This window comes from Oxyura jamaicensis, chromosome 10 (genome assembly GCF_011077185.1).
Source record: "Oxyura jamaicensis isolate SHBP4307 breed ruddy duck chromosome 10, BPBGC_Ojam_1.0, whole genome shotgun sequence".
In the NCBI taxonomy this organism is placed as follows: Eukaryota; Metazoa; Chordata; class Aves; order Anseriformes; family Anatidae; genus Oxyura; species Oxyura jamaicensis.
Window position 1 is genome coordinate 20,185,496 of NC_048902.1, and position 17,559 is coordinate 20,203,054.

Sequence of the window (17,559 nt, forward strand, 5' to 3'; positions counted from 1 at the left end):
GTTGTGCCAGGAGATGCTCAGTAGCAAGCATGGCTGCGTGTGCCTGAGGTTACAAGTCAGGTTTAACTATTCTTATATTCTCCTTTTGGGAGTAACTGTCTCATTCCTGGAGAACCAAGCAAGTGGACTCCTGCTCCTGCTGCTGGTTCCTTTTCTATTTGCTTTACATCCAAAGATAATTATTTTTGTATAGATTCAGAATTCATCTCCATGCTGATGAGGATATGGTCCCCACTTACTCTCTCAGCTTACTCTCCACTGGCTCATCTATGCACCTCTCCTCACAGGTAGCTTGCTGCTTCTCTGAGTTGCTGTTTCACCTTTCCAAATCACCTTCCTAAAACACCTCATCTCCCTGTTTCTAGGTTAAAGCTTTAAAGCTACCCTGCACTCCCTTCATGCCCAGGCTGCCTCTAAGTTCTGCTGCTGCTTTTCTGCAAATTGAACAAAACATGCTTCCCTGCATCATTTGAAGTTCTAGTCCTGCTTCAATAACAAACATCCCAAATTTTGTTAGCACAAACGCTTTTCTTTCATGCCCGTTTGGCTGTGCCCCTCTACACACTGCAATTTGAAGCCTCACCAATAACATGCAGCTTTTCTGCCTGTATTTTAAGGCTGTTGTCTTCAGGAGTTTTTTTCACGAGCCTGCTCTGCCTTTGGGTCTTTTTTCCCTTTCTGTCTGCCTCTGACTTCCGAGGGAGCCTCCTGGTTGCTGCCTCCAGTCAGCTTCCAAAAACTCGTGTGTCCCACAAAGCCTGCCGGCAGTAAATGCCCACGTGCCATTCTGTGTTATCTCGGCTGTGTTGCACTCATATACTAATGTTAAGGTATTTGAAGAGGGAAAATTGTTATTTGTTGCTATCAAAACAGTAAGAGCCAGAGTTCTTTTTTATACTGAAATGTGTATGCATATATACGAACACACATGCAGTACTGTGTATATATACACACTGTATAATACTACACATTATATATATATATCACTTGGAAAAAATATATAGTATGCTTATGTGTATTTTAGAATAATTTATTATTTTCTGATTGGTGCTTTGTCTTTTTTTTTCCTCTGCCCATGGTATCATAATATTTTTCTTCTTTAAGATGCACGTGGTAATTTCTAATGTCATTTAAAGGCACGTGGCCTGGCTTGGCCCTAACTGATGTGTTTAATAACTATCATCTGTGTCCTTCTGACTAATAAATAGTTCTGTTTCCTGCTGTCAAAAATTGAAGTGAAATGCTTGTGCATCAGAGAAAGAGAAAAATCAAATTCATCCCTCCTCAGACAATCAATCAAAAGTGACAGGCCCTTTAACATACAATTTGTAGGGCACTGTAGTTTTAAAATGGGAACTGTCTGTAACATGTAGCTAGAAGCCTTTGTGGCTTTAACATTTGACAAAAGCACATCCACCAAAAGGCGAAACAAGGCAATATGCAGTTCCAGAGACTTGAAGAAAATACTTTCTCCTCGAGCAGCATGTCCCTCTGTAAACCTAGACATCGCAGGAAGATGTCACGTTTATGCATCTGTGGCCAAAATGTGGCGTTTCGTATTGCTTTCATCCAGTGTCTGGTTTCTTGAGACTCACTGCTGTTGCCCCTGACATGTTTTTTCCACACTTAAACCGAACCGTGTTTGACAACATGACTAATTTATGACTTGTGGCAGCTTGATTCTTTTAAAATACATCTTGCAAATATTTCTGTTAAATGACAGAAAAAATACAGCATGTAAAAATACAGTGACATAAGATATTGATTTTAATTTGAATTACAAAAAGAATCTGGTAATTTAAGCCAACAGTTCTCTCGATTTTCATGTGTTTTAAACAGAAATTAGAATTTATATTACATGGTGTCAGAAAGCTCTTAGCATTTATAAATGCTCACTCCTGCAAGTTAAAAATCCTGGTTCATAATTCCCACTCTGGGTCTTGTGAGGCACTTTTCAATCATTTCTCTCTGCTAATTTTGGTGTCACCCTCATTTCTTTTTAAAAGATTCATTTTGAGCAAATTTGTAAATGGCCCTGATGTGTTCTACAATTTAGTCAATTACTGTTTCAGCCTGCAAGCCTCCTGGGAAACGGAACATACATGGCCTGAAGGTACGAATTTCAATAATTGTTTCAGTAAAGTTAGATGGATTTGTAATGCTGTGTTCCACTTATTGAAATGTCAAATAAAACTGCACTTTCTTGAGCTCTGACAAGCAGATTTTTTTTTGTGAGGGTGGGAGAAAGATTCATCTGCTGGGTGTTGGCAGCAATATCTACATAGACAATTTTAATAAAAATGGAATTGTGCCCTTTTTTTTTTCAACCACTGTTAATAAGGTTCTTAAATTTTAACATTCAGTTTATCAACTAATGTCTGTTCAAAGTTTAAAAAACAAATACCACGTTCACTTGTTTTCAGTAATTTTTGAACCCACTGCAGTGAGTCCTTTTAGGTTGTTTGATTCATTCAGGCATATTCGCTGCTCCTGTGAGCATACCCATTCTGAAATGCAGAGCACTGCTAATACATTAAATGATTGTTTAGTTTTTAAATTGAGAATAAATGGTAGGCATACCATCTCCTTCTTTATCTGTATTATTTAACTAAGCGTTTAATATGTAAGGATCTTGCATTGTAGTCCATGAATTATATAGCCTGCTAACCTACATACAGGCAAGACCTCAACCATCGGCATGCCTAGCAACAAGCTAATTAACCTTCATAGCGAAATGAGAAATTCATGGCAAATTACAGGTTAATTAGAATAGTGTCCTCTGAACACAAACGACTGATAAAGATTCTTTCCCTGCCTGCAGGTAAATACGCGAGCGGGGTCTGCTAATAATAGCAGTTCGGCAGTCTCGGATTCCCTTCCAAGCAATAGGTAAGAGTCAAGAACGGGAGCATATGTTTTGTTTTGTTTTCTTTTATTAAAACAAAATGGAACCTTGTGTGCAGTAGTTACCAACGATAAGCTTGATGTTGAATAACTTTCTCAATATGACGACTGGGCACGCCGAAGTGAAGTGGGGAAGACGAAATTACCTTGATTCATGGATCTTGTTAGATGCATATTGCTGGTTGTTCAGGAGAAGGATTTTCTGCCAGAAGAAATATGTCTGTGCTGGGTATTTCAGATGGCTTTGTCCTGTATAAAAAGCATAGAAATACTGTTTACGGGTGAGCTAATTTGTTTTAATTGATCTCATAATCACTCTGTATAGCAAGGTCTGTATGTTCGGGTCTTCATTGCTTATCTCATTAGGATTCTTTGATTTTAAACTTTGATACCCAGTTCAGTAGGTTTATGGTAGGAGGGTCAGAGTTTTCTGAAAAATCTGAACAGTTTAGGTGCCCTTTTTCATGTAGTTTCAGCAAAGTTCTTGAGTCCATCTCCCGTATTTTTCTTTTCAGATTTCAGTCCTGATTTCAAAACCCATATTAAGATCTTAGAATGCAAGAGAACTTTCTTTTTTTCCAGAGATCTGTTAATAAATACTAGAGCATAAACTCACTTTTATTACATGAATTACAGGAAGGTGTTATAGTCAATATTGATGTTTAAAATATATATACATAATTTTCTAAAAATGCACAGAAACGTGTAATCTTAAAAGGAAATAAGAAAAGTCTGGCTCCTTCTTCATATAAGAGCATATTTGAAATGTGGGAATAGAAACCTCCGGAGGGTCCCTTCCAACCTAAATTATTGTATGATTCTAATAAGCATACGCAGAGTAATACCACATTTAGCTGTGCTTCAGCGTGCCGCTCCCTTTTGTCTCTCAGACCATTTTGAGAAACCCTGGCAGAGATGAACGTGATCAAAGAGGCAATTGCAGTGCATGAAGTGTGCCCAGTTGGTGAGGCGGCGGCGGTGCCACACGAATCCCGTCCATGCGGGGATGGGGGGACGTGGCATGCAGCCTGGCTCTGGTACCACTCAGACCACTTCTGGTGCCCTGCGTGGTGGCTTTGCTAACTGGAGATAAAAGAAAAAGCTGGTACCAAGTGGAGAAATCTCTGGCCAAGCTTGGCCCCGGTCCCTAGAAGAAGGCTTGCTGCGGGTTGCGGCGTTGAAGATCCTAGCCGAGAGTAGGAATGGCTTTGTGCAGTCCTCTGCCCGTCTGTCGTACCACTGAACTAAATAAAGCTCCTTTCTGTTGCTGCTGTGCTTTGGCTTTCAGTACTTCCTGTACTTTGAGCTTGTTCTTAAAGTGCATCGAAAATGAGGCTTCTAGAAGATTCTTGTCACCTTATGTGGTGGTTAATTGCCATTCCTTTTCCAAAACCTTCTGCGCTACGAGTTTTGTTTTTGAAGTAATTGAAAGTCTCTCTTTGTTTCATGTTCACAAATTGTTAGTCACGAAAGATGACAAGATCAACTTATGTTTCCTTGGAAAACTTAATTTTTCTTTAAAGTAGTCGTGGGAACAAGAGGCCTATTAAAGAACAAAGCCAGCAAATACGAAATCTGTGTTTTCAGAGTTCTTGTTAATAATGATCTGTGATCAAGACGTGTGTGTGCCTTTCAAGAATATATTATTTTGTACTTTTCTAAAAAAAAAAAAAAATCAGTATTAAGAGCAGAATGCCTCTTTGAGATAAGTTTTGCAGAGATGCTGCTCCCCAGGCAGTTTGCTCTGTTGAATGCGCAGGGAAGGGAGCTTGTCAGGAAAGGAGGTGAAGTGGTATTTTGGGAGTGGGCAGACATGGTTTAAAGCCATTACTAATTTTACTTAGCAAACACACCAGGCTGAAAAAGAACGGGGGCTGCAACAGCCAGTTGACCTGGAATGGGTGCACATGACAATGTGGACTCATCCCCCTTCAATTAGGTAGTGAGGCATCGTCAACGGTGCTCCCGTCTGCTGAAGTTTTATAGAAATTGTGGAGGGATGATGCCTTTGTGGGTTTTGAAACAAGGTAAGACACCTGAAAGCTAGTTGTGAACCCTACTCTTTGTAGTTTTTAAAGCATCTGGTCCAGGAAGTGTTTTTTTGTTTTTGTTTTTTGAACTGACAAACAACAGGTTGTATCTTGGAGGGTAATATCATCACACACCTAAAAATGCTAGTTTGTAAAGGTGTAAAATATATGGATTCTCTCAAATATTCATGCTTCTCCATTTCTGCTGTGGACAGTTTAAGGAGTGGCTATACTGAACATTACTCAGCATTGCTAAAGCTGAATCTGCTCAGAACATGCAACTGTGGGCTCAACCTGACGGCTTGTTGTTCAGTATGGCTTTGGTCCATTTTATAGCGTGGAATGGCATGGTCATTAAAAATAATTGCCTCTTATTTTTTTCAGCTTGAAAAAGTCTTCTGCGGAGCTGAAGAAAATACTTGCAAATGGCCAGGTAGGTGCAGTGAATTGGGTCTTGGCTACATGCACATCTTGTTACTGCCTGGTACCGCAGTGAGTGGCATACCACAAACAGATGGAGAGATGCTTACTGCTCATTTAGTTGTAATGTGTTCTTTTAATACAGAACTGGAGAGACCATGAAAACCTTCATGATATGAATGAGTTATGTGTCCTGATTTACTTTGATTGGCATAGCAATTTGCTTCCCATTTCTCAAAACGTGCTAATCAGATTTAGCTCCAAATAGATTGAAGTACCTCACACATGTTGCACTGCTGCCACAATTTCAGGGGAGAAAGTTAATCAATTTTGAATAACTAAGTCAACTGCTCCGCTAGAATGACCTTCGTGTTTTTAGGTCAGTAGATACTTAAATATTTAGCAGGTTCTTGTGAGGAACTGCTCTGCGCTGTTTGCAACCCCCTTATGCTGTAGCTTCTTTAAAAAACAGAAGAAAAAAAAACCTACAAGCCTAAAAACAACAACAAAAACCAAAACTGTAGAAAGCTGCCTTGTTACTTTCTCATCCAGCTTCAGGCATTCAGATTCTGGCACCAGAAGTGAAAGGTTTAATGTAAAAGTTGATGGACAAGTGGATGTCCTGAACAAATGGAGCAGTCATTTCTTACTCATTTTGAACTGAGCATCTGGGCAGGCTCACAGTGGTGTAACGACTTTAAATATACACCATTAAACTAAACTACCTTAAAAGAATCCCAGATTCTTCAGTAGCAACATAAATATATTTTAATGTTTGTCATAGTGAAAGCCCTTTGATAGCCTTGGAGGCAGGCACCTGTCCGTTGCGATCAAGCTTGCCTATTAGGCTCTATTGACTGAGACATCTGTGTCACTGCAAATAAAAGACTCTTATTGATTTTCTTAACTGCTGTTCACTTCCCCTCCATGTTTCGAAGGCTGAAATCTTAATTATCTCAGATGCGTATTCAGTGCCTTCACACAATGACCTCTCCAAGCCTCATTGGCATTTCATGAATCAAGTAGTTGTAGTTGAGCGTGTCAAGAAGATAAAGGCTGGTCTTCATGCTTGTCCTTCAGTATCACCTGTAACATTGTGGTCTAATAGATGAGAGTGCCCCTTTAAAATGTGAATCTAACAGCCCGGTATTGCAACCTTGCCTATTTGGCACTGAATCCTTTGAATACAGCTTGGAAATGTATTTTTAAGCTTGTCAGCATTCCTTACGTGCAGACGTGGTTTAATATTTACAGATTTGTACTGGGTAGATTTGTTGATGTTTCAAAATTATAGCTAAAGAACTTAATTCTATGGATAACTTAAAATTACGTAAGTAGCAGTAGCATGCTTCTGAACTTTAAACGTGATAGTTACTCCAATATTCCCTTCTGGATTATTATTTTTTTAAGTAGAATTCCTGAACATGAGTAAATACTATTTTCTTATGATTGTGTCTGTAGGATGAATTGGACGTTTTATTTGTTCTAGGCAATAGAAATGAGTACGTTGTGTGCCCCACCACAGTGTGTTACAGGTTTCTTCCTGTGTAGAATTTTAGAAGGATATGAAAGAACTGAAAATCTTACATAAAAAGTTGGTTAAACACAAAGAAATTTCAGAATAAGTTTTAATACTACCTTTTATTTATCCTGCTCTTACGAGTTACGTATTACTTTCTGTCAAGAGAAAATGCATTTTGTTCTGCAAAATCTGGGCATAGATCCATAAGTGGAAATAGGCTGCTAGTTGTATCTTTAACTTTTCCTCCTGTTGGAGGATTAAGTCACACTTATCATTACTTAAATATGGGCTGGTCTATTATTTTTTATTATTTTTGGCAGTTTATGCTTTCAGGCATTCATAATGATATCCCTCTAGTAGTTTCCATTTAGGTTTAATAAGGAATTCATATTAATCATTAAAAGAAGGGGACATGATTCTTCAAGATAATCAAATATTGACAGGTTAGAAATAGCTTTCTGCCTAGGTTCATTGATATAGGTGATGTGATATAAATATTTATTTCTTTTCTGTCACTCAGAGTAAATGCCACCAATTGATTCAGCATTGATATAGTGTCAACAGTTCATAAGAAACATTTGACTGGCTTGTGTTTTCCGATTAGTCTCTGCTCTATAAAGTGGGATTTACTAAATCTCTTCAATTGTCTGCTCATAGAGTGTGACTGCTTTCTGAAACCATTATTGCTTCGATTCGTAAAGCAAAGGTATGGCTGTAGGAGTTTGCATCTGTCAGGCCGCTACATATAAAATAAGGATTAATTGAGCATTTTCTCTTTAATGATTTACAAGAGATAGACGCTGATTTCTTTCAAAAACAGCAGGTATAAACAAGGGACGTTTTGTTTTCTGATCCGTAATTGAAGTCTGTTTTGCTTTGTCATTAATTTCGTTAATATTGGCATCCAATCAAACTCGGTTTTGCAGGTTTAATATTCCAGCCCATGCTGTCGAGTTCGTTGTAATGTTATCATTTTATAATTGAGAGTCCACTTTTCCCAGTAAAATAAATAAATCACAACATGTTTTTGGCATCTTTATTTGAGCCAGTAAATCACACTTTATCTCTCCAGCGTTTGCTGGCAGATGCTTGCTCCACCCGTCCCCCTGTTTCAGCCCCGGTTTGTGGTCGCTCCGTTGTGCTGAGCCGGCGGGCGATGGTCCTGGGCTGCCAGCAAGCGAAGCCGCGCAGCATCGCGGTGAAGAGCTGCTCTTGGCAATGGCTTTCAGGGAGTGGTGTGAAGGAAATACTCTTTTTTTTTCACCAGTTAGCAAGAAGGAGAAAAGAGAATACGCTTTGTGTCTCTGGTTCTGCTCAATTTGTTGCTTATAACTTGTGTAACCACAAATATATATATATATATATTTTCCCCCCAAGAAGCAAAGATACAAGTATGTTCATAGCATTGTGGACTCATTCGATTTCTCTTAAGAGTTTTGCTTATAGGCACATTGCTGGGAATATAGAAAAAAGACGTGTTTGTTGCTACCTCAAAGACTGGAGAGTTAAAGCTATCTAGCTTAGGAGAGAAGAAATCCTTAAACACTGTATGTGCTTTGAATTGATGGATGTTGCAGTCTGAGCGAAATTATTTTTAGAAAAAGGGACTCAATATAGCTTCTTTACATGTTTTAAGCCCCATAATGAATTACTGTTCCTTTTGAAGTATCTTTTTTTGGCACTTTGTATTTTCTGATTGATGCAATAAACGAGATAGTTTTCGGTAATAAAATACATTTTTATTTTCATCATAAACCTTGATACTTGAATGGGCCTTTTCATACCATCTTAAGATAACTGGCCCAGGTTTAACTGCAAATAACTAATAACGTAGGGTCAATTTTGGCTTTGAGGTATTCCTGATTTTCTCAGAACTTGGAGATTTTGGCATCACTGGAAGAAATGCAAAGGAGAAAAATGTTTCCTGTGAGAAACGAGCATGCTTTTTATTCACGTAGTGAAAGAACAGAACACAGAATTTTGGGAGTTCAACATTACTGTCATTAAAATGTAATATTTAATTGATTTAAAATACTCCACTTAGTACGGGTAAGACATGCTGAGTATTGACTCTTTAGGGCATGTCAGCTTGTTACCATCACTTCCTTGTTCCAGCTGAAGCCAGGGGCAAAGTTCCTCTTATCTCCTCTGACATCCTATGAACGTGGATGCTTAAACATGGCTACGTAACTGAAGGGCACATGTCCCCGCTGAATTTTAAAAGCCATTTCAGGAGTTGGATAAATACGGATAGTTAGCTTATGGCAAGCTCTGCATGGCTCTCACCATGGTGCTAGTGGTACTTGAAATAGGTAATTCAAAGCTACCTCAGATATGCTTACGTGGTCTCTAATCACATCAATGATAGCAGATCAGACATGTCATTAGGTATTCGTCTGGATGCCTTTTAACACACAGAAATGACAAGTCTTTAAGCAGCTATGCCAACTTATGTGAAATATTTAACTTGGTGTCCCAGAAAATATATAATTTACAGAAATAAATTGACAATTTGCTAATAAATTACTAGGAAAATATAATTTAAAATGGGGAATTGCCTAATCACCTACAATGAACGGGCAGCGGAAGAGATCACAGAACATATTCTGCTTAAAAGATCTCTTTTCAAGTAGGCATGTCCCTTACAAAAATGTCTGTAGTGATTTTTGAAAAGGTGGTTTAGCTTGAAAATCAGAATAACCGTACTTGTACAGGAGAGGGTTGTATTGTAGTTTTTCATTGGAGTCACTCAAGCAAGGTGATGTATAATAAGCTTTTATAAAAATGTATATCACACCCTGATTTCCAGCATTTCCAACGTACAGTGTGCTTGTATCAGGCTTCTGCTTGAATATTTAAGGATATCATCATATCTGGAGAGTTGTCCCAGTGAGCAGAAAGACTGAAGTAAGCAATTTGTTTTGTATCTCAAGGAAAATTACTTTTTTATTGGATAGTATTTAGAGGCTGTTTTTATTTCAGAATATTTGCATTAGTTGACAGGTATGTAAATTAAGCACTGCAAAGCAGTCCTACTGGTACAGCTGTCATTCAATTAGTATCAATTATGCTGATTCCAGAATAAATCATGAACTTTTCTGGCTATACTGAAGATGACATTTTTGTGTTGGATTGTTTCCATTCACCTCCAACTTTGGCTTTGGTTATGTGCTGTTCTGGAGACCCTTTTCCTATCAGTATCTGTGACCTGACCCTCTTCAGCTATATTATATCATTCCATTTTGACACCTTTTATCAAACTTTAATGAAATGACCCAGGCAAACAAATTGTCATTAAACTTTCCATCACTTTGTCCCTTGGTATCGTCTTTTATAAATTGGACAGCAAATGTTGTATTGATCTTCTCGTTCTTGCAGCTGAACTTGAAATGACCCAGACTGCTTGTTGTTTATGGCCTAGAGTTGCTTTTCCTTGACATTTCCATCCACAGCATGACATCTCTTTTGTTTTTCTTTCTTTCTTGTGGAGATGAATGAACAAGACATACGGTATCGAGACATCCTCGGTCATGGCAATGGAGGCACAGTCTACAAGTGAGTGCTGAATTTCACTTAAAATTTTTGAAAATAAAATTTAACATCCCTCTTGTTTTCTCCCTTTTATGTGTGTAGTGAGATGTATGTGGGCCTTTGCTGCTATACAGGAAAGACTATAACAGAAATTCTTAATATAAACTTCTAAAGAATTCTCTTTACATATTTACAAGGTATCTGCTTGTGGGTGCCATGAGGGCTGGTGCATTTTTATTATCTCTTTAATACTTGCTTTGAATCCCTCCTGGGTAACAAGTTAATGGTTCACAAGTGGAACTTGAAACGTCCTAAAGCATAATGAATTGCCTTTGGTATTTGCAATACCATTATTCTTGCTGGCTTACCACGCCCTTTGCTTGCCCAGTACTGAGAATGACACCAGTGGGACGCGATGACACCGTTGCTCTGCCTTTCTCTGGCAATTCAAAATTAGTAAATACCCCTTTCGCTGTTGCAGTGACTTCCCTTCCTTATAAGCAGCTTCACATGTAGGCTGATGAATATATTAAATGATAAACTCCCCCAAATTTTGGTAGTGAAGCTCATACCCTGCAGCCAGTATTAATTTTAATATTGTAAAGATTATAATAGCAGAGATATAGTTTTCTCGACAGGAAAGTCTTTCTCATGCATAGTGCAAAGTTTAAACTACATAATGTAATATCTGGTACTTAATAGTCTGCAGTGGTGTATGAAAAATATTCCGCTAGGAATTAAGAAATCCATACTATGTAAGAAAGCCCTGAGGGAGTAATAAAGGTTTCCTCTGGAGAGCTATTTACCATATACAGTAACCCGGCATCCCATTAGGATTTTGTTTTTACCTTTAGACATTCTAACTTTGATATTAACATTTTTAAAAAATGTTTTAAAAGCTACAGTGCATTTAGTTTAATTTCTAATTAGCTGCCAACACTGTGAAACAAGTAGCTTTGGTCTTCTTGCAGAAGTTTTAATGATGGTGGACTTCCAAAACCTTTAGGGGACAAAACTAGTATTTGAATGGATTCTTCAGAAATTAGGTTAGCCTTGCAGATGGGATGGAGCTCGTTCACATTCTCTTGTAAAAAGGTATTCCTAGACCAAGCAGCTGGCAGAATCCAAGGTCCTTTGCTTACTTTATTACAAGAAAGATTTAAGAAAGAGTGTTGAACGTCACAGCTAAGTCAGCGACTTGTTGATGTTTTCTGGTTGAGGGAAGGTAGCTTCCCTTCCCCGTGTACTGATGGCAGCTCCAGGAGCGGTTAGGAGTGGGAGAAGCATCACCAGGGAGGGCCATGTGCTGCGATCCCTCTGGAAGGCACTGGAGGGCTATTTAGGGTAGAGAAATGCCACGCAAAGTGGGGAAACCCAGTTATGTTATTGTTACCCAACCTGGGGTCGCTTTCTGTAGGGAATCTTGTTAAATTCATTTGGGAAGTTTGAATAAAATTATACGTGAAGTCAGACTTGCACCTTTTGACTTTGTATTTCTGAAGGGCAGCATAGTTACGTGCCAGCTCTTTTTTTTTAGTGTTCTTACAAAAACGTTTTCCTCTTAAAATGACTCTTTTAGTAACAGTCTGCAAGAGTGATGAAGGAACAGAGGTGCGAACATTCAAGTTGCAGAGGATAATGGTGCAGGAGGGAACGTATAATATTTCTGGCACTTCTTCTACGTTGACTTGCTGCATCATGTGGGCTGATGTTATGATTTCCTTTGTTAAGTTTTTTAAGTATCACAGTTGCTACAACTTGGGAAAGTCAAATTTTACCTGTAAAAACATGAGCCCTCTTGTATATCAGGGAAACACTGCTACCTGTCTCTTCCCTTTTTATAACATTAACATTTTTCATTGGCAGTTGTGGTGACTTCACAGCATTTCTCTGGTGCAAGTGTCATTCTTCACAGCTCCAGGGAACCTGTGCCATTTTTGTGTGGTTAATTTGCACATTCCTGAAGTTTGACTTTCTTTGCAGTGTAAATTATAGGAGAATATAAATAGGAAATATTTTCTCCCCAAACCGGGCTGCTACAAAGCAACACGTTCTTCTCGGATCCTCCCAGATTTGTTTTTTGTGTTGGATTGAAGAGTTGCACCCATTTACTCTTTCATCTCTGGTGAGCTGCCGGTTGCCATTGTTGCAGGGAGTTGGCACTTAACGGCGCTTTGGAGCAGAGCAGACCGAACTTCCCGTGCTGGAACATCACCCCTTTGTGCGGGGGAGCCTCTTCTCCCTTGCCAAAGGAGCGTCTTGTGCTACACAAGCCAATAAGAAAGTGCAAAATGGAATACTTACAGGTAGCTGGATTGCGCTAGTCGTAGATAGCAGCCCACATATATTTTATTCCAGTAAATCAATGAACATTTGTCAAATAAAATTAATTGCAAACGTTTGGCTGCTCTCCTCTTGCAGCATTCCATGCAGCTGGTTTGTTTCAGGAGAGGCTGTGTGTAGTATTGATTTGAATCTAAAGAATGCCTCTGTGTATGTGGTATCTTTTTTCTTTCTTTCTTTCTAGCTCTTTATACTAAGTCATATCCATTATGGCAATGATATATTATCAGCATTCAGCAAACAAGATAGCGTGTCGCAGGTCGCTGAGCAAAAATTTTCAGCCTCTCTTTCCATGTGAATTAACTACTATTGAAATAGTTTATTGAGATTGAAGTATTGATCACTTCTCATGCTAACCTTGGCTTAAGGGGGGAGAGGAGAGGTGTTTCTGTGCTCTTTGGAAGACGCTATGTTTAGTTAGAAAATGTATTTCATTTATTTGGGTTCTTTACAGCTGCAACTGTTTTATTGCTGGGAGAAGAGGTATCTTAGCTTTATTTTTATGACAGTATAATTATACTTTAGAAATACACTTGATTACTTTGTGTAGCAAAATTGTTCCAGTATATTGGCTTGGCCAATATTGCTATACAAACAACTTTTCAGTCAATTGAGTCTGGTAAAAAATCAATACTTTATAGCAATATTTTTAGTGAGAACTTGCTGAATCTAAATGTTTTTCCTTTTTTCTCTAAAAAGAGCAGGGATTTTATAGTTGTCTGACTTACTGTTTTTCCCCTCCTTTTGATATACTATTTTCTTCATTAGGGAATGATAGCAGTTACTGAGTTGGATATGGCAAACTTATTTAATTATTATTGATTTTTGGTTGTTTGTATATTCAAAAACGTGTGTGAACGTGGAAATGATCCAAAACTGTATATTCAAAATATCTTGAATTACACTAACAATCAGCAGGAATTCCTTCACTCTGTCTTGAGTAAAGATCATCAAGAAAGCCGCAACAAAGGCTGAAAGCACCCCAGTACTTTCCTCTTCTGTCCCCCAGCTTTTGCAGTTTGTTTGCATCATTAACTGGGATTTCCAGTTTCCATGGAATAAGTCCATTGCTGCGAATTCTTGGAAAATCTCAGCTGCCTTTATCTCACGGAGATTCACACCTTGCCTTACGAGGCCGGCCGTGGGACTGCTCCCCTGTAGCTGTACAACCTTCCAGCTTTGTAGGAGGCTTTCCAATTTTTTATCAGCCAGTTTATAGAAGTTGGTAGGATGGAGAATGGACTGGCTGGGCTGCTTCGCGGCAGAAGAAAGCACTCGTATACCAGCGCATCTAGGGTATTTACTTAAATTGCTTTTTCAGGAAAAAAAATTCACTAGCATATCCAAAAGACATTTAAAGTCTGTGCTTCTCTGCTGCATCTTTTAGCTCCATCGGTGGCTGCAGAGCTCCGAGAGACTCCGTTTTGGTCAGATTGCCCCGTTACTTCAGTGAAATAAGGTTCACGTTTTGATTTGTGCTGTGATGGATGCGCTCTGCCAGCCGGTCTCAGGAGTGGCCACGTTGAATTATTTAGAACCAAAATACTTAGCTGTATACATTTTGCATCCAAGTATTGCACAGTAGGTCTCGGGCAGGTAATTATGATGTGAAGTGTCTCTCTCACGTGGTATATCGAAACTGTCACTGTTTCCTTCCTTTATACACAAGCAAAAAATATTTTTCTCTTATCTAATATTTTCTAGTCTTTGTAATCGTAGCTAACGAGAAGGGAGATGGTCAAGGAACTCCGTTTAGGGAATAGGACAGGGTTTTGTTCGCCTGGGATATTTTTAAGTGAGTGTTGTGTATGCTAGTTAATATTCTGGGTTCTGTGAGCTTGCAGCTATTGAAGTCTCTATAATGCTGTGTGTGCTGTAATAAACATAAAGACTTGATGCTGTAATTAATTTGGGAGGTTACCTACTGTTGGGGAGAGAGGGAAGAAAAGGGGGATTCGGTTGTCATCTTAGCAAGGTGCTGTGAAACCAGACGGCTTCACTTGAGTGATGGGAGGAGAGGTGACTGTTGGTGCTGGGCTGCCCAGAGGAATGGCTCCGCTAGGGAAAACAGGGATAAATGCAGAAGCTTAATTTGTTCGAGCAATTGACTTGAGCAACTCCGCTGTTTGGTTGAGTTGTACGTTCCGGCATCTGCCCGTTTCTTTTCTCTATCTGCGCCAACCTTGGGGTGCCCCATTAGCACGTTAAGCATCGCGCGTGGCGAGACAGCTGGGAAGTTGATCTCTCTTGCAAGACAGCCCGCAAACTGCTTTGCGAGTGCATCGCGGGTGCATTAGCAGGGAAATGTTGTCACTTCTGGGGAGAGGAAGTAGGAGGTGATTTAGCTCCGGTTGCGGGAACGCCGGTGGAATTTGTCATTGTTTGAGGAGCTGTGGCTCTGCGAGGTTTGCTCCTTCGGCAAGCTGATGGTGGTTTTCCAGCTCAGGTGCTGTCACGAAGGAGCTCCCACAAGAGGGTCTCTAGTGCAGGTTTGGTCTTCAGAAACAGTGACTGTCTTTGCACCTTGTGCAGAGGTTGCTGAAGCCAGCCTGACCTCAGCAGAGCCGTCATCTTGGAGCCCCCTCCGTTCTTCTCAGCCTCCTTTCATTTCTGGTGTTCTGCGTGAATCCACAGCACACTAATAATTCACCCCATCTTGAAATACTTCCCTTCACAGGTTTTTTTTAGCACTTTTTGCCAAGGAGACTAACGTCATTTTCTGCACACAACAGAGGGTAAATGGAGATGTGAGCTGATTTTTCCCAAGGTAGCAGAGCAGCAACCGGAGCCAGCACCCGAGCCCAGGTCTGCAGCTTCCCAGCCCCAAGCACCACCACCCAAAGCGCGCTGCTTCACCTGCGTCGTGCATGCTGCGGAAGGGTCCTGCTGCCTTCCGTAAACGCTGCCTGGCCTGGTGTGGTGCTGTGATGCTGCCCTGAAAAGGGAAATGCAGGGAGGTGAAGTGTTTGTTTGGTGCTCTGACGAATCCGTGGCCGTGTGGGGTCTGAAGTTCACATCTCCCTGCAGTCCTGCGGAGGCCTTTTCCTTAATTTCCTGTCCCTGACTGCATTCGTTTTCTCTTTCTTGTGGTTACTTTGTTTTGGTTTATTCACTCTGAAAAGCAGTGTAGCGATAATAGCTGGGCAAAGCTGGAAACACCCCCACAAAATTTCTGCGTATTGTCATTGCAGTTTAAACAAGACTGACCAGTGATTGCTGCTCACTTGTTTCTCTTGACCCCGGTATCACTCGCCTGCCTCATAAAATTTGTTATGCACAAAAGTGCATAAAATGAAGATAAAGTACCTCCTTCAAGACTGACAAAAACCATTCCTTTGCAGAATGGGAGCTGCAGCGAAAGTAAATAAATGAATGGACAGCAATCACAGCCTAGTTGATGAAACTGTTCAATTAAAGCACAGGCATTTACATGGTGTAATTTCCCTAAATTGCCAATGAGCCCCTTTAGACACAACCAGTGTTCAAATTGATTTCAGCATTGATTTTGGCTGAAGCTGATAAATTTCTGCTTGTTAGTTAAAGTAATTTTGCAGAAGACTTTGTAGTGCAGTATTGAAGTGTTCATTTAGCTGATGGTTAAAAGAGGAGTTATTTACAGAGGGTTCTACTGTTGTTCTGAGATGGGACAATTCCCCGATCATCTTTTTACTTTTAATTTTTTAAGCTTCAGTATACAATCAATAGGTTATTGAAACTGATTAAAATGTATCCAGCCAGCTGCCTATGGCTGTTTAATGAGAAACCGGATGATTCTTAAATTAAAGTTGGTTTGTTTGCATTGCGTGTCCACAGCTTGCAAGACGAGGTGAATCGTAACCCAGAGAATTTCAGTGTGCTCTTGTCGTGTGAGCACAGTGCGGTTTGCACGGCAGCTCACCCCGATGCAGGCGGTATCAGCTGCTTCTGGGTTACAAACCGGAGGCTGTGTAGGAGAGAACTGATGGAATTTGCCACAGCCAAGTTACTCCAAAGCCGATAGTTTCCGACTGTTCCCTAATACAGAGTGCTTTTGTGAATATTGCTTTTGCTTACAGAAACAGCTGTGAGATGACAAGGGACAGAAGAATGTGTATTTATGTAGAAATTCTTTTTTGCCGTTATACCAGCAATGTTGTCTCCAAATTTTTCCTTAATCTATGACGTTTGATGTCTCTGTAAAGACCAATGAGTGTAACCACACCATCAGGGTCGACGCTGATTTTTTTCCCCATCTTTTCACCCCAGCTTCTTTCAAAGTGTTCACTCCAACTGCTAGAAACCAACTGCTCTGCAGTTCACTGGTCTGCATGGGGTACAAAGGTTAGCCCCCCGTATCTAGTTCTGACACACAGCCACCTTCCCCGTGTGTCACTACAGCTGGAGTAACGGCGAGGGCGAGGAGCAATGCAAGAGCTGCCCTCGTGTGCTGCCCGTCCCGTTCAGTGCTGTGAATTATTATTATTATTTTTATTTCAAACTTCGTTCCACACTCGTTTGCCTCTGGTTCCCAAAGGGCCTGTTCATGGACAGAACAGACATACGGTGATGTCCTGGAAACGTTAGCTGTGTCTTGACTAAAACTTATGAGCAAGCTTCCTACCTGAAACTGAGCCCTGATTAGGAAAAAATATACACATTTCAGGTATTGCAATGAATGCCTAGAAAACGTTCCCTCCTTGGCACAGTTCTCTTTTCCAGTACCGGTCGTTGCTGCACTGCTTTGTGTTTCCTGAGCAGTTGTTACGCATGGACATGTCTCCCATGTCCAAATGGTTTGGTATCGCAGCAAATCCAGCTTTAGGTCTCCTT

The 17,559-nt window shown here is 40.0% G+C and overlaps 1 protein-coding gene across 5 annotated transcripts in view; it reads left to right on the plus strand.

The window, feature by feature from the left end:
- MAP2K5 (mitogen-activated protein kinase kinase 5) overlaps window positions 1-17,559 on the plus strand; it is a 126,864-nt gene that overhangs the window by 16,926 nt on the left and 92,379 nt on the right. For all 5 annotated transcript variants that reach the window (XR_004753526.1, XM_035335668.1, XM_035335670.1 and 2 more), the window contains exons 5-8: window positions 2,073-2,113; window positions 2,822-2,889; window positions 5,319-5,367; window positions 10,367-10,431. Coding sequence is in view for 4 of the 5 variants with exons in the window: in XM_035335668.1 (XP_035191559.1) it covers window positions 2,073-2,113; window positions 2,822-2,889; window positions 5,319-5,367; window positions 10,367-10,431 (223 nt within the window). In the remaining variant the exon portion in view is untranslated. The remainder of the gene's footprint in view (window positions 1-2,072; window positions 2,114-2,821; window positions 2,890-5,318; window positions 5,368-10,366; window positions 10,432-17,559) is intronic.